The 27,799-nt window shown below is 39.4% G+C and overlaps 1 protein-coding gene across 2 annotated transcripts in view; it reads left to right on the forward strand.

The window, feature by feature from the left end:
- TNIK (TRAF2 and NCK interacting kinase) overlaps positions 1–27,799 on the forward strand; it is a 132,748-nt gene that overhangs the window by 94,808 nt on the left and 10,141 nt on the right. The window contains exons 17-24 of one of the 2 annotated variants that reach the window (XM_015825764.1): positions 14–115; positions 1,199–1,221; positions 6,264–6,448; positions 9,167–9,296; positions 18,993–19,157; positions 23,922–24,036; positions 25,119–25,289; positions 27,578–27,721. In XM_015825764.1, coding sequence (XP_015681250.1) covers positions 14–115; positions 1,199–1,221; positions 6,264–6,448; positions 9,167–9,296; positions 18,993–19,157; positions 23,922–24,036; positions 25,119–25,289; positions 27,578–27,721 — 1,035 coding nt within the window. The remainder of the gene's footprint in view (positions 1–13; positions 116–1,198; positions 1,222–6,263; positions 6,449–9,166; positions 9,297–18,992; positions 19,158–23,921; positions 24,037–25,118; positions 25,290–27,577; positions 27,722–27,799) is intronic. The other variant, XM_015825765.1, reaches the window with a different exon arrangement.

The raw sequence follows: 27,799 nt of genomic DNA on the forward strand, positions 1-27,799 counted from the left end.
CTTCTTTGCCCAGGAAATGCCAAGCTTGAAGGATCACCTATACTACTACATGAACCAGCCAAGATAAAGCAGGAAGATAGCAAGGAGGTGACCCGGCCAAGTCGACCTGCTGTGAGTCCTATGTAGCTATTGTGATAGCCATCGGTCATATATGAGCAGCATATGCTTCTGCCTTCTTATTTTTTTTATCTGATGAATAATCTCTCCACAACTTTTGTACAATTTGTTTGGGGGGGGAGGGAGAAGAAACAAGTATCCAACACATTTAAAGTATACTTCAGGTATACTTTGTATACCTGAAGGTGCTATAGTACAGGTAGTCCTTAACTTACGGCCACAATTGAACCCCAAATTTTTTGTTGCTAAGTGAGAAATTAGTTAAGTTAGTTTTGCCCTTCCTTGCTCCATTGGTTAAGTGAATCACTGCAGTTGTTAAGTTAGTAACACAGTTGTTAAGTGAATCAAGCTTCCCCATTGACTTTGCTTATCAGAGGATCGCAAAAGGATCACATGACCCCAGGACACTGCAACCGTCATAAATATGAGTCAGTGGCCAAGGATCCGAATTTTGATCACGTGACCATAGGGATGCTGCAATGGTCATAAGTGTGAAAAACGGTCATAAGTCACTTTTTTCAGTGCTGTTGTAACTTCAAACGGTCACTAAACAAACTGTTGTAAGTCGAGGACTACCTCAACTTGTCTCAATTGTCTTGTCTAGTTTCTAATCACTTGTTGACCTTGTTGTCATTATCTGCACTTGTTTTTATTTGGGGGAATCTTTCAAGAAATTCTGGCTTGGTTCAACACAAGATGAAGCACAGCTCAGTGCCTTGATTCGTGACCAAAAGAAGCAGACGAGAAGGAATTTAATTAAACGACCCCTACCCTGTGCCAAATCTAAACTACCATTATTTTTGCTAGAGGCTTCACAAAGGCATGTAACAAGCTGACTGCACCATTTCATACCAATTTGATTTTGCATTTTGACATTTTGAATTTCTAAATTGGATTTGGGTGTAGAAGAAATTTCTTTGTTGTTTTGTTTTTCTCTTTTTACGGGGATAATTTTTAATTTGTTTCTAACCTACCTCTTAGTTTTTCTGACATTTTCTTTTTTATTGATAACATTTATAAGTTTATTTTCCTATTCTGATCTCTTTCTCCTGCTGCTAATTAATTCACCATTACTCCCAAGCCTATAATAAAGCAATAGAGAAGGTTAGCAGTGTCTATTCTAGGTTTGTCGTGCCCTTGCATAAAGTTATGCTTAAAATCAAGCCCTACTTTCTTGTTTGCTAACATCTAACAAAAAGGCTGTTGCTAATTGTAATTCCAGAGGAAAGATCTTAATATAACTAGAGAAACCCTCTCTCTAAATGGAAAAGTGGGTGTAAGTGACATGTAAAACTTTTATTTAACTTGTCTTCCATCTTGATGTCCTTAACCCACTCAGATAAGATTGAGGCACATTAGAGTTATAATGATAGTAGGAACCAAAATGAACTCTATAGTCTAGATTTTTCCCCCCAAATAGAAAAGTCAGTTCTGATTAAAATGTTGTCTGTTGTCTCAGATATTTGCTGAAATATGGAAATTGTACTTTCTTCAGATCTGTTTGAGTAAAAGTTATATGTAGATCTAGATTTTTTAGGTTTCAAACTCACCATTTTAAGATCATGTGGTAAAGACTTCAAAGCCACATGAGAACAAAAGGAAGTGTCACCAGAGATATTATTACTGTATCTTGGGATCTATTTAGAGCTCATGAGGTGAATCAGAGCTGCCATGCAGGTATCTTCACTGATTCTATTCTATTCTATTCTATTCTATTCTATTCTATTCTATTCTATTCTATTCTATTCCATTCCATTCCATGTCATGGTTGCTGAAAGCATAATTCCCCAACCCAGACAGAAGTGACATGTAGCTGCTCATGTGTTTTGGGTATGTGTGTTCCTTATAGACCAGTGGTGGTGAACCTATGGCACGCGTGCCAGAGGCGGCACTCAGAGCCCTCTCTGTGGGCACGCGTGCCGTGCCCTGGAGAGGGTGAGGGACTGGCCCCGCCCACCCAGTCTGCCATGACCACCGCGGCCACGCCCACCTGGCACCCAGTGATAAATAAGTGGGTTTTGGGTTGCAGTTTGGGTACTGGGTCTCTAAAAGGTTCGCCATCACTGTTATAAACCCTTCAACCTTTTTTAAAAAATCAACAAATGCTATTTTCCACCATTTTGAATCAGAAAGGGCTACATCTTTTATAGGCAAAACATCATGTAAAAACCAAAGCAAGCCTCCAAACTTGACTTCCCTAAAATTCAGGAAGCAAAGATCCATGCTAGTCATGTACCCTATCTAGACTGCATCATCAATTGTTCCAGTTGCAGAGTGTAGGTTATTTGCTTTTGACCTTGCTGGATCTAATCTTCACAATTCCTTTTTCTGCACATTCCCAAACTGTACATCCCTCCAAGTTAGGATATCTAAACTGAAGGAAGAGAAGACAACTAATCAAAGGTCAGGAAGTATGTTCATAAATCCCAGATTCAAGCTGACTTAGGAAAATATGGCAGAATCTTCACTAAACTACTATTACATCAAAGATGAGTGGTACCTTTATTATAGTTTTTGTCCATGCAGGTTAAGAAGTACCTTCCCAGAAATATCTTCTGCTTCAATTCTGAAAATATAGAAAGGCCATTCACAAGTCTTCCAACCATGTAAAGCTGCTCTGAGACATGTTACATTGAACAACAGTCTATCTGTAATACACTGAGGATTAAAATAGTTGTTTTCATGTGTGATTGGAAGCCTAGAAATCTAAGAAATCAAACATTTAGGCTCAGTTGGAGATCCCTTTCTCTTGCTTGAATGATTTGTGAGCAGTAATTATATGAAACGCTACCTTTGATATCCAAAGTATAACAGGCTTGCAGATGAGAATGTGTAAGCCAATTTTTTTTTTTTTACTATTTAATTCTCTAGTTGGATGATAGCGAGCGGACTAATTTAAAAGTAATACGATGTATTGCTGTAGGTAATTGGAAACAATCCAGTCAGAATGAATGAGTCATTCATTACTGGACTTTGAAAGGTATATTAAAAAAATATTCCTTCTGCCCAAATCTTAATTGGGCTTGTTTTCATTTGGGGAGGGAGTTGACCTAAGCAATTAAAACCAAGGGATTGATTTGTTAGTAATGAAAATATTGGCTTAGATTAGAAATTAATTATGATGTTTGTTGATAATGGAAGCCATGGCGACAGTATTATTTAGTTGTGTAAAAAGGAACACAGTGGGGTGGTGATCATTATTCTATGATTATTAATATTGATTTGAAGGTGATGATGCTTACTCTTGTTGTTCATTATTTGATTGGCTATGCCTTTCCAATGTAGTTCAAGGCAGCTTCCATAAGATTTGCTCCCCCTTCAATTTTTAGATTTGAAAATTTTGTGGGGGAGAGTATTCACAACTCCTAATTGTGTTGTAATAGCGAATATTATCTTATTTGTTTGTCATAACTAACAAAACTATATGACTTTCAAAAATAATTATCTCTAACATACAGCATTAGGTTTCTTGTTGCTTCAAGTTACCAAAACCTGGATGAATGGATTGTTAACATTAGTTACATAATTATGATTTGGTCAGGTCACTTTGTTAGTTGCTTAAAGTAACAAGTGCACCTTTATAAATGTGATATTTGGATATGAGTCTCAAGATACAGAAGGTCTCCATTTTTAAAAATTATAATAATAAAAGTCTCAATTTTAACAAATGAAGTAGAGCAATTGCCATCTCAACATGTGTCTCTAATGTCGGATCTTCTAGAAACTTCTGTAAAACTCTCCACTGTCGACCTTTTCTTGAACAACTATTTTTTTATAGCTCAGTCTCCATTTGTAAAATATCAGATTAACTAAAAATGCTGAGAATTCCTTGTGGATTGGATTCACAATATTTTTGCACTGAGATAATAAATCAGTAATCATCAGTAGTCAAATCCTCACACTAATGAATAAAATAGCTGTGCTTTTAAAGCAGAACAAATAATCTTACATAGCAATGCTATGCTAATATGTTATAACTTTAGGATAATCTTTGTTTTAATAAGCTATTTTAATTAATCAGGGTAGAATCAGTTTGAAATTATCTTGGTATAGTTTTCTGTTTCATGTTATGTGTTGTTATGTATTGAATTTGATAGTATTGCAAAGTTTGAATTGTTAGCTTCATGAAGTAAAATCTCAATTGGATATTATTTATATTTTGAGACTCCTGATTTTGTAATGTCTTAAAGTTTGCAAAATGATTTCCTGTAATATGGAATGAATTTGATTAACTTTACATTTATAATTTCTGCAATATTTCAAAACAATAGACATTATACAGTAGTTTAGGCAATTAAAATCAGGTATTTGATTGATTGAAAAATTCTCCCACTAGTTGATTGTTCTATTTATATATCAACCTGCCCATAGAGTTCAATATACTTGAGATAGATTTTGTCCATAAAGTTTTACAAAATGGCTAGAAAGGGTCACAATTTGACCTGGAATAGTATTAGCCTTGATGAATAGAAGGAAGATGACACTTTGCTCTTTGTATTCCTTGCACAAACGCTATAGACGTGATATAGTTTATAAGATATACATGGAATTAAGGAGAAACTTCCAAACAGTGAGAACAATTAACCAGTGGACTAGCTTGCTTTCAGAAGTTATGAATGCTTCAGACAGTGGACAGCTACTTTTCCAAAATGGTATAGGTCTCCAGCTTGAGCAGGGGGTTAGACTAGAAGACCTCCAAGATCCCTTCCAGCTCACCTCTGAATTTAAATTTGAATTTAGTGAAGCAAGTTGACTGCAGAAGTATCAAAGAGAACTCCACTGAGACTGGATTGTTAGTTTTTTTTAATTCTGTTTCTCCTATCAGGATGTAAAAAGACCATTTGTTTTTCTTTTTAAGAGATCATTCCAAGACATTTTAAGAAAAAATTAATTGTATGGTGCAGGAAAAAGTGAATATAGCCAGAGGAACAAACAAACCAACAGTGTAGAAACTTGAAATTTGTTCAATGAGTTTCTTTTTCCCTAATCTTTTATTTCTGGCCAAATATGCTAATAGCTTCCTTATTCTTAATATAAGCGAGAGGTTGTAAGATAGTTGATTGCAATTGTTTTGATTATCTTGTGCTTGCTTAGTGCAATCTCTTCTAACTTATTTAATTAAATCTATTGTGATTTTTATTTTTGCCCTACTGTTTTGCTTTGAGTGGCTATGAAAACATGTAAGATTACGATAAATATTTTTGTACAGTTCTTACAACTTTTTATCTCAAAGCAACACTATTAAGATATAAATGGGGACCCTTAAATGTTGTGTTAAATGAAAAATTCTTTGTGACTAGTTATCTAGGTTCTAGCATTATGATTCATGGCAAATTTTGCACATGTGTGCGTGTCCATCACATGCATTCGCACGCATATATTATAAAATACACCACTGCCTGTATCTTTTGTACATCATTATGCATGATTCAAGCTGTTGTGTGAGCTTTCCATATATACAGTTAGTGATGTTCATAGATAAGGAACCCACTTGATACGTTGCACTAAATTTCTAAAGAGATGGATATAAAGAGGTCCACATGCCTGCATGGCAAACATAATAGCCAAAGTTAATTCAGTTAGCATAATCTAAAGTCCTTGGTACTTGGTCGTGGTTGACCTCATGCACTTCAGTTCCTCTTAAATGTCCTTAGATGGAAAAATGTGCAGATTTTGGATCTTCCAAAATGTATATTTAGAATCAATACCCATCGGAGGTGACATTGTTCCCAGTTTACTATGATGGCGACTGCATTCTTGTATCTGCTATAGCTATAAATAGATTTAGATATGCTGATATGATAATGAGCTTGTGTGTGTCATGACATCATGCAAATGACAAAAATTCATTTGTGTCATTTGCATGACATAATGTTCAAGATGTCATTTCCCCTTCCCCTTGATAGTCTTGTACATGTCCATAGAAGGCTATAAACACATGTTTATCTGTAACCTGTATGTCAGCAGGTTTGCTGTTAGGTTTTTCAATGAGTATAAAGCCAGGGTTTTGTACAACAAAATCTACACATTCCATAACGTGTAGCCTTCTATCAGATGGCTATTGCATTTGCTAATCCCCATCCCATCCCTTCTGTAGTTCAGGTGAAAATTAACATTTGTTTCTGGGTTTTTCCCTTCTCGTACAGGATCTGACTGCTTTAGCAAAAGAACTGCGGGAGCTGCGGATTGAAGAAACCAACCGGCCTTTAAAGAAAGTTACCGATTATTCCTCTTCCAGTGAAGAGTCTGAAAGCAGCGAAGAGGAGGAAGAGGACGGAGAAAGCGAAACACAAGATGGCACTGTGCCTGTCAGCGACATCCCAAGGCTTATGTAAGGCATTCTTTCTTGGTGAAGATAAATCCACAAATACACCTTATTTGGACCTGCTGGTTGGAATATTATTCTGTAGACTGTTAGCTGGAAAACCATCCCCATAATGCATACAAAAGATTTCCCACCGGATTAGGCCAGGAACTTAGTCTCCTGCTCTCTCTTTCTGCCCAAACAGAAGTAAACAAATGCACAACAGCAATGGTGAAGGGACCCAACAAGTAAATACAGACACTTTCATTAGATGATTTGGTAAGGAATCAGATGATGGCAGTAGGACATAGGTGAGCAAAATGGGGCCCTAGAGCCACATACCAGCCCCCTTCTTTGTGGTTTCTTGAACCACTTCTAAAGGGGGGCTGGTTTTCAGTCACTTTGAAGTAAGAGATGTAAGAAAATACATTGTAAGCTATAAAGATACTTCTCTGAATCAATCAATCAATACCCCCAATTCCTCTCCCTTAAAAAACAATGGGAATGTCCATAGATATATCCCAACTCTGTTTGCTTTACATCATTGCCCCACTCCCTATTGCAGCTCTCCTGCTTCCAAAATGCATTAAGTGCAAGCATCAGCCACTGAAATTATTCATCCCTGTAATACAATTATATGGACCACGGGCTATATCTGGCCCTTCGGTTGTCCCTGTCTAGCCCACAATGGCCGGGGGGAGGGGAGCGGGACTGCAGTGGTGGCAGCAACGATGACAGCAGCCCTTAACTGTCCCAGTTTCTCATGTGGCCACTTGGGAAAATGAATTGCCCACACCTGCTCCAATGATAAGAATTTCACTGAGCAAGTTAGCTGAATAAGAGTTCTTGCCCATGAAGACTTAGCTGTCCAAGCCCTACTGTCCACCTTGAAGTGAAGTTCCTACTACAGTGATGGCGAACCTTTTAGAGACCGAGTACCCAAACTGCAACCCAAAACCCACTTATGCATCGTCTGGTGGCCCATTGGGTGGGTGTGGCTGTGGTAACAGCAGACTGGGTGGGACTAAAAAGTTCAATCAATCAATTCCAATTTTGCAAGATCTTTTTTTTTCCTGCGAGAAGTTGAAATTGACTGATTGAATTTTTTTTTTGTACATGGCGGCGGAGGCCTAAAGCGAAAAGGTTTTATAAAACCCAACTGAAGGCCTAGGACTGGGGCAACAGCGCACGTGCCCACAGAGAGGGCTCTGAGTGCCACCTCTGGCACCCGTGCCATAGGTTCGCCACCACTGTCCTATTACAATATCTATGAAGTAGCAAACTTGGCCTCCATAAAGTGTATCCTTTATGTAGCAAGAGTCAATCCTGTCTGTCTATGGAATGTAATTCTCTAATACATTTTTTTCTCATTCTCATACTGAAGAATGGATGGGAATGGATCTTTTGACAATCCCAGCATTTTTTTTTAAAAAAACCCCTCTCTGAGGTCTTCTATATTTCAAATATAGAGATTGCTACTTTATTTGGCAGGCACCACCTTTAATATTTGAACATGTCATTGCCATTTGCATCAACACACACTTCAGCGATTTCTTGAAATTCTGAAGGCTGACCAAATTCAACAGTCTGTCCGGTTCATGATCAGAGCATCGTTTAATTTATCTTTCTATAAATNGGCAGTTAGTTTATTTGTATTTTGCTTAATGTGGTGAAAAATATTCTGTATTGCAATTTTACATTGGAGAGCTGTCAGAAATAAAAGTGCCTCATTGGGACGTATGCACTTGACAATAATGCTAGCCAAGGGAATAACTTTGAAAATAGTCTATTTGTGGCAAGAACTGCCTGCCTGAAATATAGTCATATAACATTAATTTACTTATCCCTAATCCCATTCATCTAGCTTCTGCTCAATACAAGAGGAATCTCATACTATGGATTATAATGGTATGGTGAATACTTGAAAATGTTACAATACTAGGGATCAAAATAGGCAAGATGATGGCCTATTGGGTACTTCATCACTGGAAATTTTTAAGAAGAGATTGGACAGCCATTTGTCTGAAATGGTGTAGGGTCTTCTGCTCAAGTAGGGGGTTGGACTAGAAGACCTCCAATGTCCCTTCCAACTCTGTTATTCTGGTACTGTAATCAAAACCCCATTCCTTTATATATGAGCATGATAGTCATGCAGGAACGAAAGGTGCGGCTTTGATTGTGATGCAGTAACCAGCCACCAGATTGATTCCCTGCTTCCCTGTATATGCTGATTCTGGGTAGCCAGGTAATTCCTGAAGAAGTCTTCAGCATCAGCTTGATGGGAGTATGTTATGCTCTGATGTATAGAGTAAAAGATGGATAACATGGGATACAAGTTTCCCATATAAAGATTCATTATACAATTCTCGTTTCTTTGTCCTTGAAGTTAGTTCAGAAAATACATTTCATGGAGTGGTCAGAATTGTATATTATTAGAATATGATAGGAAGAAGCACAGGATGAACCAAAAATGTAATATCAAGCTTGGTGTTCCTCTTTCAAACCAAATTTGCCATTTGGGATCCGAACCTACCTCTTTGCAATTGCTTCTTCAGCCAATAAATGTCAAGAATGAGAGAGACCAACATTTTGGAAACATGAGAAAGAATCCTTTAGCTTCTGGTCCTGATTTTCATATATCTTGCCAGTTACGAATCTTTTAAGGTTTTTTTTTTCTATAGTTGTCATGAGAAACCAACAGCTTCTTTCTCCTTTCTTCTTGTTTTGAAAACTTCTATTTTTCAGACCAACGGGAATGCCAGCCAACAACGAGTCCTACAATCTAGGAATGGTATCAAGTCATGGTGGTCTGGAGCCCCCACACCCTGATAAATTTAGCAGTATTTCAAGAGAAGGGACTTTAATGATAAGGGAGGTAAGTGGGTGGCAACTATTTTTCTGTGCAGTGTCTTTGAGAGATAATGTCTTTGTAGGCTATGAATAATAATTACACTGTGTATTCTGAGCTCAGAGTGATTGATTAAACTGTGCTGGTTTGCAGCTGATTAATATAATTATAACATCTAAACAAAAGATGTGTCTTAACTATAAACAGCACTGAACATTGTAGGACACAGCAAGGTTGTTTTCAGATCTTCATCTTCTTTCAAGCTGACTTTAAAGCATGCAACTTGCACAAAATTGATATTGTGAAAGTGAAACAGAAGCTTGGTTCACATACTATATGGAAGAGACTCTCAGTTACTAATTTAGATTAATTATATTTCTTATCACACCAATTGTTATATGTTAGTCTATATTCAGAGAAGAAAAGGAAAGAAAAGTCATTGATAAAAAATACACTTGTATTGTTTTTTGTAACATAATAGGGACAAGACAGTTGCACTAATGTAACAAAGGAGGCCTTCAGTAAAAGTTATTGAGGCAAAGCTAGAACCCTTTGTGGTGTGCCATAATTAATATCCTGTCATTGATAGATGAACTTTTGCTAATATCTGGTAGATCACGATGATAAGGGACTGCACCAAACATTGTCCCAAAGGTGCTTTTCTACAACTGGATTTTCTTGGTTTTTTTTTTTCCCTTGAAAATATTTCTCTTCTCCTTCTTTGATGAGAAATGAAACATTTTCAAGCACTTTTGGGACAACCATGAGCTGGATGATTGGGAATCTTCATAGATCAGGGGTCCCCAACCCCCAGTCCGTGGACCAGTACTAGGCCACGGCTTGCTAGCAACTGGTCCACACAAACAAGCAAAGCCCCATCTGCAGGCAGCATACAAAACCTCTCTCCATGGAACTGGTCCCTGGTGCCCAAAAGGTTGGGGACCTCTGCTATAGACGTTTGCACCAAACATCATTTGCTTAGGCTGCCTCCTGATAAAATGTTTCTTCCTGGAGAAAGAATACTGCTTTCCTCTCTTTGTATGAAAATAGTAGGTTTGCTTGATGATATTGTCAAGACAAAAGGTCAGATTGTAGGAGGCAAGTGAAGGCAGGATAATTTAGCTAGGGGCATGAGCCAGCCCATATTCTGTCTTGTTTTGTCTCATAAGGACACACATTGATTCAGATCCACTCTCTTTTATCCCATTCTGTCTTTCATTCATGAGTTAGTGCCATTCCCTCCCTCTTTTCTCTTCCTTCGAAACATTATCTATATATCATGAAAACAATCTTGGGAGAAAGGTCATCTATCTTTTTTTTTTCTTAAACCATATTGCTGTACAAGTGGAAGAAGACGACTCATAATCAGAACTCCTATCTTAAGAAAAAGGGGCACCATCAGTGTATTATTCACAAGTACACCTGACATCTTACATGAGGTTCACTAGCACTGTCCAGTAATCATCTGTGATGTTAAATGAACAACTTCCCTTTGTGAGGAAACAGTAGTGTTGCTTATTGTTGAAGCCAGTTATAGTTTCTTTTTAGAAGCAAGCAAGCAATTTTATTTCTGGTACAGTGAGACCATTTGCTTTTTCTAGCCATATTCTTGTCTTTCCATTGTGGTGACGAGCTAGAACGATCTCAGGGTATTTCTTTGTATAGAGTACACGCCCCATGTAATTGTCAAGCTAGTCGCTGGCTCCTTTCCCTACTTCTGCCATCCCTCAAAGAGGTAATAGAAGGCACATGCTCCAGGGCTCACAGGTTATGTCTAAACATCTATTTTGGCCCTGTGACCTGGAACTGCAGCAAATAGACGTGGAACAGAGCACCTATAATGGGACGGAAAAAATATAGGTGGCAAAATTGATACCTAAACAGTAGTTGAGGCATCTTAAGTTTTCAGTCTCGTTTTTCTGACTGGGCCAATAATCACCTTCTAAGTCTTAAAACAGTCCTTCCCCAATGCAGTTTATTAATAGAGCTTGACTGTTTTAGAAAATGTTAAGTTCTAGTATTTTCCTCCTCTGGATTTTGTTGGCATCACCCCAGGTTTTAAGGTCTGCTGTAAAACAATATCTATGAAAGCCTTCTACTTTTCACATCCTTTTCCCTCTTTAAAATATGATTCTTGTGCAAACTAAACCTAAGATAATGACATAATCCAGATGGTAGCGGAGAAGTTCTCCTAACCTGTTGCCATAAAATGTGGGCTGTACCAAAGTAGTACAATAGGAAGGATAAAGTAGTGAGCTGGCGTCTTTCCTTCTGTCTTTCTCTCCTTCTCTCCTCTCTTTCTCTCTCTTTCTCTCTCTCTCTCCCTCGTCTTTTTTTTTTGCATTTGGCAAAAATCATGTGCAAAATTGCATTTGTGCTTTCTTTGTATAATCCTTGTTTCTCCCTCTCTCTCTCCCTCCCTCTCTCCCCCCCNGGCAGTTAGTTTATTTGTATTTTGCTTAATGTGGTGAAAAATATTCTGTATTGCAATTTTACATTGGAGAGCTGTCAGAAATAAAAGTGCCTCATTGGGACGTATGCACTTGACAATAATGCTAGCCAAGGGAATAACTTTGAAAATAGTCTATTTGTGGCAAGAACTGCCTGCCTGAAATATAGTCATATAACATTAAATTACTTATCCCTAATCCCATTCATCTAGCTTCTGCTCAATACAAGAGGAATCTCATACTATGGATTATAATGGTATGGTGAATACTTGAAAATGTTACAATACTGGGGATCAAAATAGGCAAGATGATGGCCTATTGGGTACTTCATCACTGGAAGTTTTTAAGAAGAGATTGGACAGCCATTTGTCTGAAATGGTGTAGGGTCTTCTGCTTGAGCAGGGGGTTGGACTAGAAGACCTCCAATGTCCCTTCCAACTCTGTTATTCTGGTACTGTAATCAAAACCCCATTCCTTTATATATGAGCATGATAGTCATGCAGGAACGAAAGGTGCGGCTTTGATTATGATGCAGTAACCAGCCACCAGATTGATTCCCTGCTTCCCTGTACATGCTGATCCTGGGTAGCCAGGTAATTCCTGAAGAAGTCTTCAGCTTCAGCTTGATGGGAGTATGTTATGCTCTGATGTATAGAGTAAAAGATGGATAACATGGGATACAAGTTTCCCATATAAAGATTCATTATACAATTCTCATTTCTTTCTCCTTGAAGTTAGTTCAGAAAATACATTTCATGGAGTGGTCAGAATTATATATTATTAGACTATGATAGGAAGAAGCACAGGATGAACCAAAAATGTAATATCAAGCTTGGTGTTCCTCTTTCAAACCAAATTTGCCATTTGGGATCCGAACCTACCCCTTTGCAATTGCTTCTTCAGCCAATAAATGTCAAGAATAAGAGAGACCAACATTTTGGAAACATGAGAAAGAATCCTTTAGCTTCTGGTCCTGATTTTCATATATCTTGCCAGTTACGAATCTTTTAAGGTTTTTTTTTTCTCTATAGTTGTCATATGAGAAACCAACAGCTTCTTTCTCCTTTCTTCTTGTTTTGAAAACTTCTATTTTTCAGACCAACGGGAATGCCAGCTAACAACGAGTCCTACAATCTAGGAATGGTATCAAGTCATGGTGGTCTGGAGCCCCCACACCCTGATAAATTTAGCAGTATTTCAAGAGAAGGGACTTTAATGATAAGGGAGGTAAGTGGGTGGCAACTATTTTTCTGTGCAGTGTCTTTGAGAGATAATGTCTTTGTAGGCTATGAATAATAATTACACTGTGTATTCTGAGCTCAGAGTGATTGATTAAACTGTGCTGGTTTGCAGCTGATTAATATAATTATAACATCTAAACAAAAGATGTGTCTTAACTATAAACAGCACTGAACATTGTAGGACACAGCAAGGTTGTTTTCAGATCTTCATCTTCTTTCAAGCTGACTTTAAAGCATGCAACTTGCACAAAATTGATATTGTAAAAGTGAAACAGAAGCTTGGTTCACATACTATATGGAAGAGACTCTCAGTTACTAATTTAGATTAATTATATTTCTTATCACACCAATTGTTATATCTTAGTCTATATTCAGAGAAGAAAAGGAAAGGAAAGCCATTGATAAAAAATACACTTGTATTGTTTTTTGTAACATAATAGGGACAAGACAGTTGCACTAATGTAACAAAGGAGGCCTTCAGTAAAAGTTATTGAGGCAAAGCTAGAACCCTTTGTGGTGTGCCATAATTAATATCCTGTCATTGGTGGATGAACTTTTGCTAATATCTGGTAGATCACGATGATAAGGGACTGCACCAAACATTGTCCCAAAGGTGCTTTTCTACAACTGGATTTTCTTTGGGTTTTTTTTCCCTTGAAAATATTTCTCTTCTCCTTAACTTCTTTGATGAGAAATGAAACATTTTCAAGCACTTTTGGGACAACCATGAGCTGGATGATTGGGAATCTTCATAGATCAGGGGTCCCCAACCCCCAGTCCGTGGACCAGTACTAGGCCACGGCTTGCTAGCATCCAGTCCACACAAACAAGCAAAGTCCCATCTGCAGGCAGCACACAAAACCTCTCTCCGTGGAACTGGTCCCTGGTGCCCAAAAGGTTGGGGACCTCTGCTATAAACGTTTGCACCAAACATCATTTGCTTAGGCTGCCTCCTGATAAAATGTTTCTTCCTGGAGAAATAATACTGCTTTCCTCTCTTTGTATGAAAATAGTAGGTTTGCTTGATGATATTGTCAAGACAAAAGGTCAGATTGTAGGAGGCAAGTGAAGGCAGGATGATTTAGCTAGGGGCATGAGCCAGCCCATATTCTGTCTTGTTTTGTCTCATAAGGACACACATTGATTCAGATCCACTCTCTTTTATCCCATTCTGTCTTTCATTCATGAGTTAGTGCCATTCCCTCCCTCTTTTCTCTTCCTTCGAAACATTATCTATATATCATGAAAACAATCTTGGGAGAAAGGTCATCTATCTTTTTTTTTTCTTAAACCATATTGCTGTACAAGTGGAAGAAGACGACTCATAATCAGAACTCCTATCTTAAGAAAAAGGGGCACCATCCAAATAATAAGGGAGAGATCAGTGTATCATTCACAAGTACACCTGACATCTTACATGAGGTTCACTAGCACTGTCCAGTAATCATCTGTGATGTTAAATGAACAACTTCCCTTTGTGAGGAAACAGTAGTGTTGCTTATTGTTGAAGCCAGTTATAGTTTCTTTTTAGAAGCAAGCAAGCAATTTTATTTCTGGTACAGTGAGAGCATTTGCTTTTTCTAGCCATATTCTTGTCTTTCCATTGTGGTGACGAGATAGAACGATCTCAGGGTATTTCTCTGTATAGAGTACACGTCCCATGTAATTGTCAAGCTAGTCGCTGGCTCCTTTCCCTACTTCTGCCATCCCTAAAAGAGGTAATAGAAGGCAGCTCCAGGGCTCACAGGTTATGTCTAAACATCTATTTTGGCCCTGTGACCTGGAACTGCAGCAAATAGACGTGGAACAGAGCATCTATAATGGGACGGAAAAAATATAGGTGGCAAAATTGACACCTAAACAGTAGTTGAGGCATCTTAAGTTTTCAGTCTCGTTTTTCTGACTGGGCCAATAATCACCTTCTAAGTCTTAAAACAGTCCTTCCCCAATGCAGTTTATTAATAGAGCTTGACTGTTTTAGAAAATGTTAAGTTCTAGTATTTTCCTCCTCTGGATTTTGTTGGCATCACCCCAGGTTTTAAGGTGTGCTGTAAAACAATATCTATGAAAGCATTCTACTTTTCACATCCGTTTCCCTCTTTAAAATATGATTCTTGTGCAAACTAAACCTAAGATAATGACATAATCCAGATGGTAGCGGAGAAGTTCTCCTAACCTGTTGCCATAAAATGTGGGCTGTACCAAAGTAGTACAATAGGAAGGATAAAGTAGTGAGCTGGCGTCTTTCCTTCTGTCTTTCTCTCCTTCTCTCCTCTCTTTCTTTCTCTTTCTCTCTCTCTCTCTCTTCTTTTTTTTTGCATTTGGCAAAAATCATGTGCAAAATTGCATTTGTGCTTTCTTTGTATAGTCCTTGTTTCTCTCTCTCTCCCTCCCTCTCTCCCCCCCCTCTCTCTCTTCCTCTCTCCCTCTCTCCTAAATAAATCATTGCCCTCTGATTAAATCGAGAGTTTTAAATTGAGAGTTTTAAGAATTGTGGCAGATGCCGTTTATGCAGCCTGGGGTAATCTCTTTCAGGTACATTACCCTGTTCTACAGCCCTCCCTTAATAAGTGACACATTAGACACAAACAGCAGGTTGCTGCAGCTGTAACATACTGCTGACAATTTCTGCCAGACTTGTAATATAGCTAAAATGGCATCAACTGGCTTTATTTTCCTTTTTTTTTTCTTTTTCATTGCCAGCAGAGACTGGAAGAAAGAGCAGACTTTTTTTCTTTTGCTGGATTAGATTGCATTTCTCCAAGCACAGATGGAAGTGGGGGAAGGGAAGGGATGCTGCAATGGAGGCACCTAAACTTCATCAAAAATAATACACAACTAAGCTTCTGTGCCTGCTGGGACAAAAATAATCTTACTAATCTGTGCAGGGAAAACCCAAAACTGCTCATGCACCTCAACCTAGAGTAGCCACTGTGAAAAATAATCAGCTTGGGAAAAATGGCCAGCGGCTTTGGTGAATTCCAGATTATAGATTGGGCTTGGGCTACCTACACCTTCTGTTGTTGGTGGCCATGTGAAAAACTAGTGACTGTGTGTTTGTGTGTTTATGTGTGCATTTGTTTTTTAACACAAGTATTAGTACAGAGATAACACAGTATGATGCCCCAGAGCTGGACATAACTCTGAATGCCTTGGTTACACATATACACATAGCAAGGCTGCCAACTGGAATGAAGAGGACTGAAAGGAGAAGTTATTAAATCAATGGGAAGCAATCCCAGTTAATGTAGGTCAAGTGTGCATTTGATTAGGAACTGATTTGATGAGGTTAAAATACAGTGATTTTTTTTGTCCAGGCCCCGCCTTCTTTTTAGGGTGGCCCTGAGTGAGTGAATAAAGGGAGGCCAAGACCATTACAAGCCAAAACCATGTAATTCTTTGTGGTTAAAATAAAATGCTACTTTGTATAGGTTTTTTTTTGTAATTACCATGGCATTTTTAAGGTAGTAGGCAAAATGCCAATAACTGCCCTGTGCGGTTATAGATATATAAATGATGCCACAAAAAAGCTGCCAGATGTGGAACTACCATGTCAACAATGGAAAATCCTGAATAGGATTTGCACCTCTGCCAGGATTCTCTATATAAATGGGGCATGGTATCCTCCCCTCAGTGTGATTGTGGGGTCTCACGTCAAACTCTAGATTACATTGTGATTGACTATTAGCTGAGGGCCTATATTGGTCCAATATCTGATTTTTTAAAATATAAATGATGCTGCGCTTCAATGGTTAGATGGCCTAGGCCAGGGGTCTTCAAACTTGGCCCTTTTATGACTTGTGGACTTCATGCCGGCTGAGGAATTCTGGGAGTTGAAGTCCTCAAGTCATAAAAGGGCCACGTTTGAAGACCCCTGGCCTAGACAATGGTATTTGAACATAGATCTTTTCAACATTTATATTTTATTGTGTTTTATTAATCTAGGTGAAAAGTTAATATGTATATTGCTAGTTCATATATGATATACAATAAATAAATAAATAAATAAATAACTGCCCTATGCCAGCATCTAAATCCAAATTGCTGGTTTGGAGGCAGTGATCCTGCCAGAATAGAGCATATTTTCTCCAAACAACCTTATCAGCTACCAGAGTCCCACTGGGGTCCCACATAAGCTTTCTTCTCTTTTACATGCTAATCTTGGTAGCTGCATCAGAATTAATTCAAACCAGTTCTCTGTTTGAGAAAATGATGCCTTTGTTAACGTGCTCAAAAGCCTGGTTTCATATCATGCATTGGGCTGATCCCTAGTTTCTCTGTTAAAACATAGTCTAATAGGTCTTAAGTACAAGCACAGACCTCTGGACATCAGGAGAGGAGAGAGGATCCAAGCTCAGTTCAATACAGCTCATTTAATAGCTCTGCAGAACTCTGGTTCTGAAATTTATTAAACCAGAATATTTATCTCCAGACCAATCCACCAAGTACAGGACATGTAAGAAAAGGTTTTATCAGTCATTTAACTCAATGGATCTGGGCATGGGTGAAACTGTATAGCAAAAGGGATATAAAATTCAAGACAACATCCCAGCCCAGATCTGCATGAGTATTGCACTAACTTAGAGCTTCCCACCTGCTTCTGAGCAACTAGAAGGAACCAAAGATAACCTATCAGACAGCAGATGTCAGCTTAGTTCTTTTCCTGACTTTCTGTTGCGTTTGTATGTGTGTGTGTGTGTGTGTGATTGGATTTATGCCACACATAAAGCCAGGAGTGATCAATTTTTTTGGATTAGTATGATCACCAGACTGTGCAAAGAAAGCATTTTGACCCATTTTTAGGGAGGAAATTGGGAGATTTTGAACCCCACCCCCTACCAGTCCCGGGAAGAGATTGAATCATGAATTGATGATGCCCATGTTGACATGCAGAAAGAGAAAATGCAGTTATTTAGTGAAAATGGAAACATGCATTTCCTCCTAAGGTCCCTTTAAAGTAGTTTTTTCCAGTTGGCTCAGTTTCTGGGGTTGTCTTAAATTCTCATAATCTGGTCATCACAGGCCAAACAGGCTGAGTTATTATGGAGTTGAAGACTAGTTTCCTCGGGAGGACAGCTAATTGGAGAGAGAGCCTCTAAAGGAAAATTTAATATTACGTATCTGGGAATGCAGCAGGTATTGGATATTACTGTATTTCTCATGGGATAGTTGGTCTGTGCTGTTAAGCATTGTCAGAGCTGAACATTGCCACACAAAGATAAGGAATGAGGATAAAATAATTATGTCAGGCACATTTTATTATGCTTTTTAATAAAACCAACACAGTCTATTCCATATTCCATAATACACAATTCTATTGTAGAAGATGGCAAGCACATTAGGATGAAATTACATTCAGACCCACATTTTTTCCATTTATCCCACCAGTTTATTCCTAAAATTATATCTGAGCCAGGAAAGACATCCAGTGAATTTGCAATGAGGGCAAGGGTCATGTTAGGCTACATTTCCCATAACCATGCTATCAGGGCACAGTCCTACTGGTACAAGAATCCTGGGATCCTTAAGCTGTTCTGTTTGTGCCAATCATTTCTTTGATAGCTCTATATCCTATTGTCAATACCTCTACTCTGGTTGTCAGTTGCCAAGCAACCTGTAGGCATCGACAGTTCCCAGATACCTGCTTTAGACATGAGAACCATGTTGATTCCACTGCCCTTATAATATCTCTTCTGCATCTTGCCACGTACTCGGTAGCATTTCCCATTGGTGTAAATTTCTAGCATTTCTAGATTCACTGTTTTTTTAATCACCTTTCTTCTGATATAGAAGCATGCTGCCCCCAACTCGCTGGCCAGTGAATTCATTTTATGTTGCATGCCCTCTTAATGTCACCGCTGTCAATAGTTGCCTCTTGCTGCATGTTGTACATCAAGAAGCTGGGCAACCCAGGGTCTCGTTTCTGTGCTTGCTTAAAAGTGTGGGTTGATGCGGCAACCTTGGGTTTGTGTTTTTGTTTCCTTCTGCAATTCCTCCTCCTCTTCTTTTCCATATAACTTGTGTCTCTGCAGACTTCTGGTGACCACAAGCGCGCAGGCCACCCAGCCAGCAATGGCTTTGCTGGCCATGTCAACCTTCCCGATCTAGTGCAACAAAGCCATTCACCTGCGGGCACGCCGACTGAGGGTTTGGGGCGAGTCTCCACTCATGGGCAGGAGATGGAGCCTGTGGCTGAAGTAGGTAGCAAGAGGCCCTTTGGGTTTTAGACACTTGTCTCTTTCCCTTTGTTTTGCTTTGTAGCATTCTGTTTTACAGGAGCACTCTTGAGTGGGGAAGCTTTCCTGTTCTTTTCTTAATTGCATTCTATATTAGGATGACAAGCAGAATCTCTGCAGTACTTTCCTCTCTTGTTACAAAGGGATGAGAAAGAAGCTAGAATGCTCCCAAGATATAAACATTCCATATGTTGGTAGCTATAAAACCCCAAAGGAAACAGGAAGTATATTATAGAAAAGACGGTCATTATTGCTTTTGCTCAAACCTTCTCATTACTGATTGTGCTGCTATGGCACTCGGCAGCATTTTGGAGACATTCCAAATCTGCAAGATCCTCAACGATCATTGCTGCATGTTAGAAATACTGATGTGCAGTGCCTTATAGTTACACAACACAGAACTGCAGTTCTTGCAATATTTATAGCCATTACAGTCGTGAAGCAGAGTTTTCAGAAAACAAGGACAGAGCTTCATTGACCAGTCTCACTCTTTTCACAGAAGCCCACATTTTAATTTTTTGGATTGATTGATTTATAAATAAGATTTGTATAGCTGCCCGTTTTATGTAACGCAGTGGTTCTCAACCTGTGGGTCGGGACCCCATTTGGGGTCNATCGACCATTTCACGGGGGTCGCCAAGCAAGGCTGTCCGCCATTTTTTTGTCCGCCATTTTTTTTGTCCGCCATTTTTTCCCCCTTTTCCGGCGGGTGCCTTACCTCCCTTGGGCTGGGCCAGCTGGTGGTCGGCCTGCTCCGTCTCTGCCGCTTGCCAGCTACGCCTCAGCCGGCGCAGGGGGCGGAACCACGCATGTGTGGCGCTCCCGGGCAGGGAAAGTCCTTGACTTACAACCGGTTGGGTAGTCCTCGACTTACGACTGGTTTAGTCCTCGACTTACGATCAGTTTAGTCCTTGACTTACGACCGGTTGGGGTCGCGGCATTAAAAAGGTTGAGAACCACTGATGTAACGTAATCCTGGGTGGATCACAAAAAAAAAAATAAAACAATAGAAAGCATAAAAGTCAACAAAAGCCTCCCGGACAGGGGTCCCCATCCCCCGGCCCACGGCCCGTTACTAGGCCTTGAGCTGTTCCCAACTGGGCCGTGGAAGCCATGCAAGTGTGACAGGTGAGCACATGTGCGTGCTCATCCTCACTTGCACAAGCAGCGGGCCACTTGGCACAGAACCATCCTCTCCCCATCTACCAGTCCGCAAAGCTGGAAAGGTTGGGGAACTCTGTCCCAGAACGTTCAAGCACAACATATTCCCAAATGAAATGTAGAGCTTCCATAGGCTCCAAACTCACTACTCCAAAGCTTGCGGGAAAAACCAAAACAGTTTTTTGGAAGGCCAGGAGGAGAGTAGCCTGACAGATCTCATGGCAAAGTGTGTTCCAAATTGTAGGGCAGTTGCTAAGAAGGCACACTGTCTAGGCGTCACCAACCGGTAACATTTAAGGGAAGGGACCTGGAGTGCGCCCATTCTACAGACCTAGTGGAATGGAAGGTGCCTTCGAGGAGAAGTGGGCCACAAATAACCTAGTGGGCCACAAATATCCTAGGCTTTAAAGGTAATACCCAGCACCTTCAATTGCACCTGGAAAGAAATGGGAAGCTAGTGTTGTCCACAAAGCAGTGGTAGAACATGGGCAGACCTTGGGGGGCCTCAAAATCACATTTGAACAAGCTGTAATTTCTAGAAGATCATCAAGGGCGGCTTGTGTAAAGTACGTTGCAATAACCAAACTAGGATGTGACTAGGGAATGAGTTTCCTGAGTGCAACAAATGCAGAATAAGTAACCAAATACAGAGAACTTGCATATTTCTGTGTAGTTTATACAATTGTAGAACTGACATTAAGTTGTGATGGGATCAAATTTTGAAACCACCTACAGTTAACTGTTAGTAATATCTAGGTGTTGGGATGAAACATTTGGTTAAATGCTTATTCCCTTTTGCTTAATTGATTTCTTACTCTGCCAAGAGGTAATGATGCCTTTTTCTGGAAATTTAGATGGTAGCCTCCAAATTCAGCCTGTCTGCATTTTAACAGGCTCTGCTATGATTTGGGTTATACCTTGGAGCAGCAGGCTAGTAGTTAGTTACCCAGTGTAACAGCTCTCTGACTACAGATAGACCTGGACCTTTGACCCCATTTTGGACTAGAATTTCCATTGCTAGACAAGATCATTGCTAAGTAAATTGCACCTGATTTTAAGACCTATTTTGCCATGGTTGTTAAGCAAATCATGTGGTCATTAGGCAAATTTGGCTTCTTTCCATAGACTGTGTTTGTCGAATGCTGCAAATCCCATGACTCTGGAATGCTGCAACCATTGTAAATACTTTGCAAATACCCCAATTTTGATCACATGACTCTGGGGAAGCTGCGACTGTCATAAATATTTTTTTCCCTGTGCCATTCTAAATTCTAAACAAATAGTTGTTAAGTTGGGGACTACCCATATGGCTTTTATCCTGGATTGCAGGCACGGTGGTGAAAAGTATTCCCCTACCTCTCCCCTTGCTGCTTCTTATTCTTATTATGACTCCTAATAGAGGTCATAAATATAATAGGCCTGGATAAACAGCACACAGAAAAAAGACCCCAAGAGCTTAGCCCTTGCACAGGCTTTGCAGCTATCGAAAAGAATGTAGCAGTCAGATTGTAGAGAGGCTGGAGAGAAAAAAAATAGAAGGGAGAATAAGCAAACAGCCAAGGAAGGACAGCAAGAAAGTCCATTTATAGCTAATCTCATAAATGGCAGTTTAGCTCAGATGCCAAAAAACTTGGGAAGAAAGGAATTTCAGATCGCTCAAAGAGACTCCACCTTCATGAAGTCACTGTATCCATGTGGATTGGAAATTCCTTTGGCAGTTTCCCCAAGACTATCGTTTAAAGACACTCTACTGAAGTCTGTGCAGTTCTTGCTTCCTTGATCTTGTCCAGCTCCCAGATTTCGTATTTTCCTTCACAAGGAAATCTTATCTTTGAAATCTTATCTATGAGCCATGGTGGCGCAGTGGTTAGAAGGCAGTACTGCAGGCTACTTCTGCCGGCTGCCTGCAGTTCAGCAGTTCGATCCTGATTGGCTCAAGGTTGACTCAGCCTTCCATCCTTCCGAGGTCGTTAAAAATGAGGACCCAGATTCTTGGGGTCAATAAACTGCTTAGAGAGGGCTATAAAGCACTGTGAAGCGGTATATAAGTCTAAGTGCTGTTGCTATTTTGGAGGCAAGCAGGGCTGTTTCCAAAGAAAAGTATCCAAATACATAGAATTCTTTTTCCTTGATTTCCTACATACAAATACTCCCCCCACAAAAAATAAATAAATACAGGTATTCCTCAACTTACAACCACAATTAGGACTGGAAAATATGTCATTGAGTGGCCTGGTTGTTAACCGAGGCATCATATGACCGCACTCAATTTTACTGCCTTTTTTGCTGCAGTCGTTAAATGAGACATTACATGATTTGCGATCTTCCTTGCTGGCTTCCCTATTGATGTGGCTTGATCATAAGTCACGTTTTTCAGTGTCGTCATAGCTTCAAACCATCATTAAACAAATGATTGTAAGTCTATACAATCTGTACCCTTTTTTTTTTTAAAGTAACCTCAGATTCACACATTTGTTTTAGGCAACTTAACATTGGAAAACAAAGAAATTAAACCCAACAGAATTCATACCTTCTTGGGAGTCACTTAGGATGGTGCACTTGTTATCTGGGACTTGGGAAAGGAAGAGAATTAGGTGATGTATTAATTAGGAAAAAGTTTTAAAAAGTCATTATGGACACTGGTACAGAAAGAGGGCAGAATACTGTCCCACTCATCTTTTAGGAAATTTGCAGCTGCCTATCTGTATAACTAAACATTCCACTGTATCACCAAGTAGCCTGTAGGTGCAATCAGAACTTTTGAACCCTCTGGTTTTGATAATTGCTTTTGCATAAAAATGTAGGGATCGACTGGATCATCAATGCTAGCTGGAAATATTTGGGTTATGTAAACTGTGCTAGCTTAGCATAATGCCAGCTTGGTGTAGTAATTAAGGCACTAGGCTAGAAACCAGGAGACTGTGAGTTCTAGTCCTGCCTTAGATATGAAGCCAACTGGGTGACCTTTGGCCAGTCACTCTTTCTCAGCCCTAGAAAGAAGGCAGTGGCAAACCATTTCTGATAAATCTTGCCAAGAAAATGCAAGGTCTTGTCCAGGCAGTTCTCGGAAATCAATACCAACTCAAAGATACACAGAAACATACAATGCTAGACCAGTTCCTCATCTAAACTGGTTTTGCAAAATTGTACCTGCCCTGGGTTTTGAATGAAGCTCTTCCAGGTTCCATATACAAGAGTTCACACATACATAGCAGCCATGGCTTTTTCATCACTTGATGAAATGCAACTGAATATATCAGATGGCTCTGTTGGAAAGGATTATTTTGCATCTCAGAAGAGACAGTTGCAATGATGCTTATTTGATAATGAAGCATTGGTGTGGAAAAAATGCTAGCTCTCTCTGCTATATGAGCCACAAAGAGTCATTTACACCTATAATCACCACTAGATGTTGCAGGAGTGAATTAATAAGCCAATAAAACCAATAAGCAAACCAAGATCTGCTCATCTGTGCATAGACATCATTGTTACACAGGGATACCATGGATGATTTGGGTGATGATGACAACCTCATGAATCATGTCTGTGTTCTTCCCTTTATAGTATGGCATGGGGAGCAGTACAAAAGCTTCTTTCACCCCATTTGTGGACACCAGAGTGTATCAGACCTCTCCGACTGATGAAGATGAAGATGATGATGAAGAATCCACTGCTACAGGTAAATTTATTTAGCATATGGCATGAAATACATGGATAGCAGTAGGAAGGACATATAGAAAGAACACCTAGTGTAACAGTAACAGAGTTAGAAGGGACTTTGAAGGTCATCTAGTCCAACACCTTGCTCTCACAGGAGACCTATGCTATTTCTGATAAATGGCCGTCCAGTCTCTTCTTAAAAACCTCCAGTGATGGGGCACCCACAGCCTCCAAAGGCCAGTTGTTCCACTGGTTAACTGTTCTCACTGTTAGGAATTTTCTCCTTAGTTCTAGGTTGCTTCTCTCCTTGGTTAGTTTCCATCCCTTGTTTCTTGTCCTGCCTACAGATGCTTTGGTAAATAAATTGGCCCCCTCTTCCTTGTGGCAGCCCTTCAAATATCACTTTGAATCTCAATCAAATTTCAACCAAAAACCAACTTATGGGATCTAGAAGACACATCTTCTTGGTAGCTGCAACTTCTCTGTGGAATAATGTACCCCTTGGTGTCCATATAGCTCCAGCCCTGTTAGGCTTCTATAAAACCATAAAAACTGGTTCTTTCAATAGACCTTGGAGTAGAGTGGTATCAGATCCCTGATGGTAATTGATGTCTGTAATATATTCTTCTGCTGATTCTATTTTTTGTTATTTTTTGTTATTATTCTTACTTGATGACTTAATCTTCTTGTATAAGCTACCTAGAGTCACTTCGTGATTAAAGCTTCATATAAATTTATAAAATAATTTGCTTCATAAAATAAGCAATCCAGATGCCCTTTGTCTTTTACCTATTTCAGTCTGGGCCAGTGTTGAAACAAAGGTTTAAGCTGCATTTTCCCCTTATTCTTAATGTTTAAGAAGGCTTATGGGGGCATATTTGGTGAGGCTTGGCCTTTGGTTTGTAGGATACCAGCTTTTCATTTTTAAGTTAAAGAGAATTTATGAAAATGTAAATAGTCGGGACGAGAGGTCCAGGTACCATATTGGATGCTATGTTGCATTCCTAGACCATTACAGAATCGTACAATTAAAATTTGATAAAATCCCTCAGTCACATATTTAACAAAGCTACTACTGTGCTGTTTTTTTCCCCTTTTCAGCATTATTTACCAGTGAGCTGCTGAGGCAAGAACAGGCCAAACTTAATGAAGCAAGAAAAATTTCTGTAGTAAATGTGAACCCCACCAACATCCGTCCTCATAGTGACACCCCAGAGATCCGAAAGTACAAGAAACGCTTCAATTCAGAAATCCTGTGTGCTGCTTTATGGGGTATACATTTCATTATTCATGTAAATAGTTGAAACAAAGTCTGCATGATAAAAGAGGGTGAGAAGAAAAAAATACTTATGTTCAGAAGATAATAGAATTTAGCCCAGTGTTTCTATTGCAGTTCTGTGACTGGATACGTGGAAATGGACATGCAAATGTTAAGACGTTAAGTCCGCCATGACCATCTGTGTCCATCAAGTCTAAGCAGAAGCTGTTTTTATGGTTTTACTGGTATTGCAGTTGGAATACTTTGCAGATCATGTATTTAATATAATTTACATTAAAGTAGAATTTCCTAAAATTGGCAAGAGCTGCAATCATTACAATTCCTTGGCTTTGAATAGAAAATGAAAATAGTTTAATACAGCAGTCTGTTCAAAATTCTAGCCTCTTTCTACAGCAATGACTATAACTATATGCCCCATAGAGATTTTAATGTGGAAATAGTAGTCATCGGGTTAAGAAGAAAATATTAGAAAGAAAAGAGAATGAGGGGGTCTTGGTGCTCTCTGAGCTTGATTGTTTTCTTGCAGATGTTTCATTACCCTAACTGCACTGACGATGTTATCTAGTTTGGGTAATGAAATGTCTGCAAGAAAAAAAACCAAGCTCAGAGAGCACCATGGACTGCTCATTTCAACCCTGATATTCTCTATCAGAAGAGAGCACGGCAGCTTGAAGTAGTAAAATCAGTACAAGAGTATGCAGTTAGATGTAAGACAAATTCAGATATTCTCTCCCTGAAATAGCTGAGTTGTCTTTGGTGAGCAGTTACATGAAGGTGGTTTCTAAACCAGCTTCTTGCTTAGCCTGCTATCAAGTTAGTCAGTCACTGAAGATCCCCATCTAGGGCAGCGGTTCTCAACCTATGGGTCGCGACCCCATTTGGGGTCGATCGACCATTTCACGGGGGTCGCCAAGCAAGGCTGTCCGCCATTTTTTTTCCCTTTTCCGGTGGGTGCCTTACCTCCCTTGGGCTGGGCCAGCTGGTGGTCGGCCTGCTCCGTCTCTGCCGCTTGCCAGCTATGCCTCGGCCGGCGCAGGGGGCGGAACCATGCATGCGCGGCGCTCCCAGGCAGGGAAAGTCCTTGACTTACGACCGGTTGGGTAGTCCTCGACTTACGACCAGTTTAGTCCTCGACTTACGACCGGTTTAGTCCTCGATTTACGACCGGTTGGGGGTCGCGGCATTAAAAAGGTTGAGAACCACTGATCTAGGGGAACAAATGTGCCTATGCTATATAGCAAGTTCGGTCAGCTCTTCTTATCCTCAAATGGAAGATCTCTATATACATGCATTTTTTTTCCTGACATTGTTTGCATATAACAGGAGAACCTAAGAAGCTCCATTCTACCCATGTTCTGCCTCACATATATACTTTTACCACACAGTTCATATGACAGCGCTTTTGTTTGACTTCTTTTGCTTATAATTTTGCTTCCTTCTCAGCTACATAATGTGTAGCATCCCGTACATTTCACCCTCCATGATTTTTATGGGAAAATCAGAAATCGCTTCTTTCAATAACATCATTAGAATTCAGATTCTTCTGTGCTTTTCAAATAAAACTCAGGTCCATTCAGGAAGTGCATCTAGAAGGTGAAAATATTAGATTTCAAGCATAGAAAAATCCCTGAATGATGAATAAAATTATGAATTAAATTAAACTGTATTTGAGTAATTACTAGAGTGGCTAAGCCTATGGCCAGATATCTAGAGATCATTTAGCCATTGAACAATGGCATCAAAACTGAGTTAAAGGCACACATATAATCAATGAATCTCTTGGAAAGGATTCCCAACTCAGGGCAGAGAAGGTACATGTCTTATCTTTCAGATATGCTTATATGACTTTCTTTTATTCTTGATCATAGGCCAAATTGAATGAAATAAAAGAGGATTGGAGGACCAAAGCTTTCCTAATTTCTCTCCCTAAGCAAATGAAGTATATAGCCAATAGTGAGGCCCTTGGTTCAAATGAATAAGATGGTTAAAAGATATTTCTGATTATACTATTTTTTTTAATACCAATCGTATAAAACTCCGGATTGCAAAAACTATCTTAAAGAGAGACTCTTCCCCCATTTTGCCTCTTGGGGCAATGAACAGTTCCATATATGGTCATGCACTTTATATAAGCAATAAAAATGTTTCCTAAATATTACTTTTATCCTTATAAAATAATTGATTCACTAGTGTTGCAGCTGAACTTTAACGCTCTTATTTTGTCATTGTTGATGCACAGTGACCCCAATTTTTGTTTCATCTCCTTCTTTCCCTTATGTAGGTGTAAACTTGCTGGTAGGAACCGAGAATGGACTTATGCTGTTGGATCGGAGTGGACAAGGAAAAGTGTACAATCTGATCAATCGGAGACGGTTCCAACAAATGGATGTGCTAGAAGGCCTCAACGTCCTTGTAACTATCTCAGGTATAATCGCAAGACCACATCATGCTTCCATTATCCTCCTGGTGTCTTCCAAACTTGTAATTCCATCTGTAGTGAAAG

Source organism: Protobothrops mucrosquamatus, unplaced genomic scaffold (genome assembly GCF_001527695.2).
Source record: "Protobothrops mucrosquamatus isolate PMUCROS unplaced genomic scaffold, P.Mucros_1.0 scaffold2794, whole genome shotgun sequence".
Classification (NCBI taxonomy): Eukaryota; Metazoa; Chordata; class Lepidosauria; order Squamata; family Viperidae; genus Protobothrops; species Protobothrops mucrosquamatus.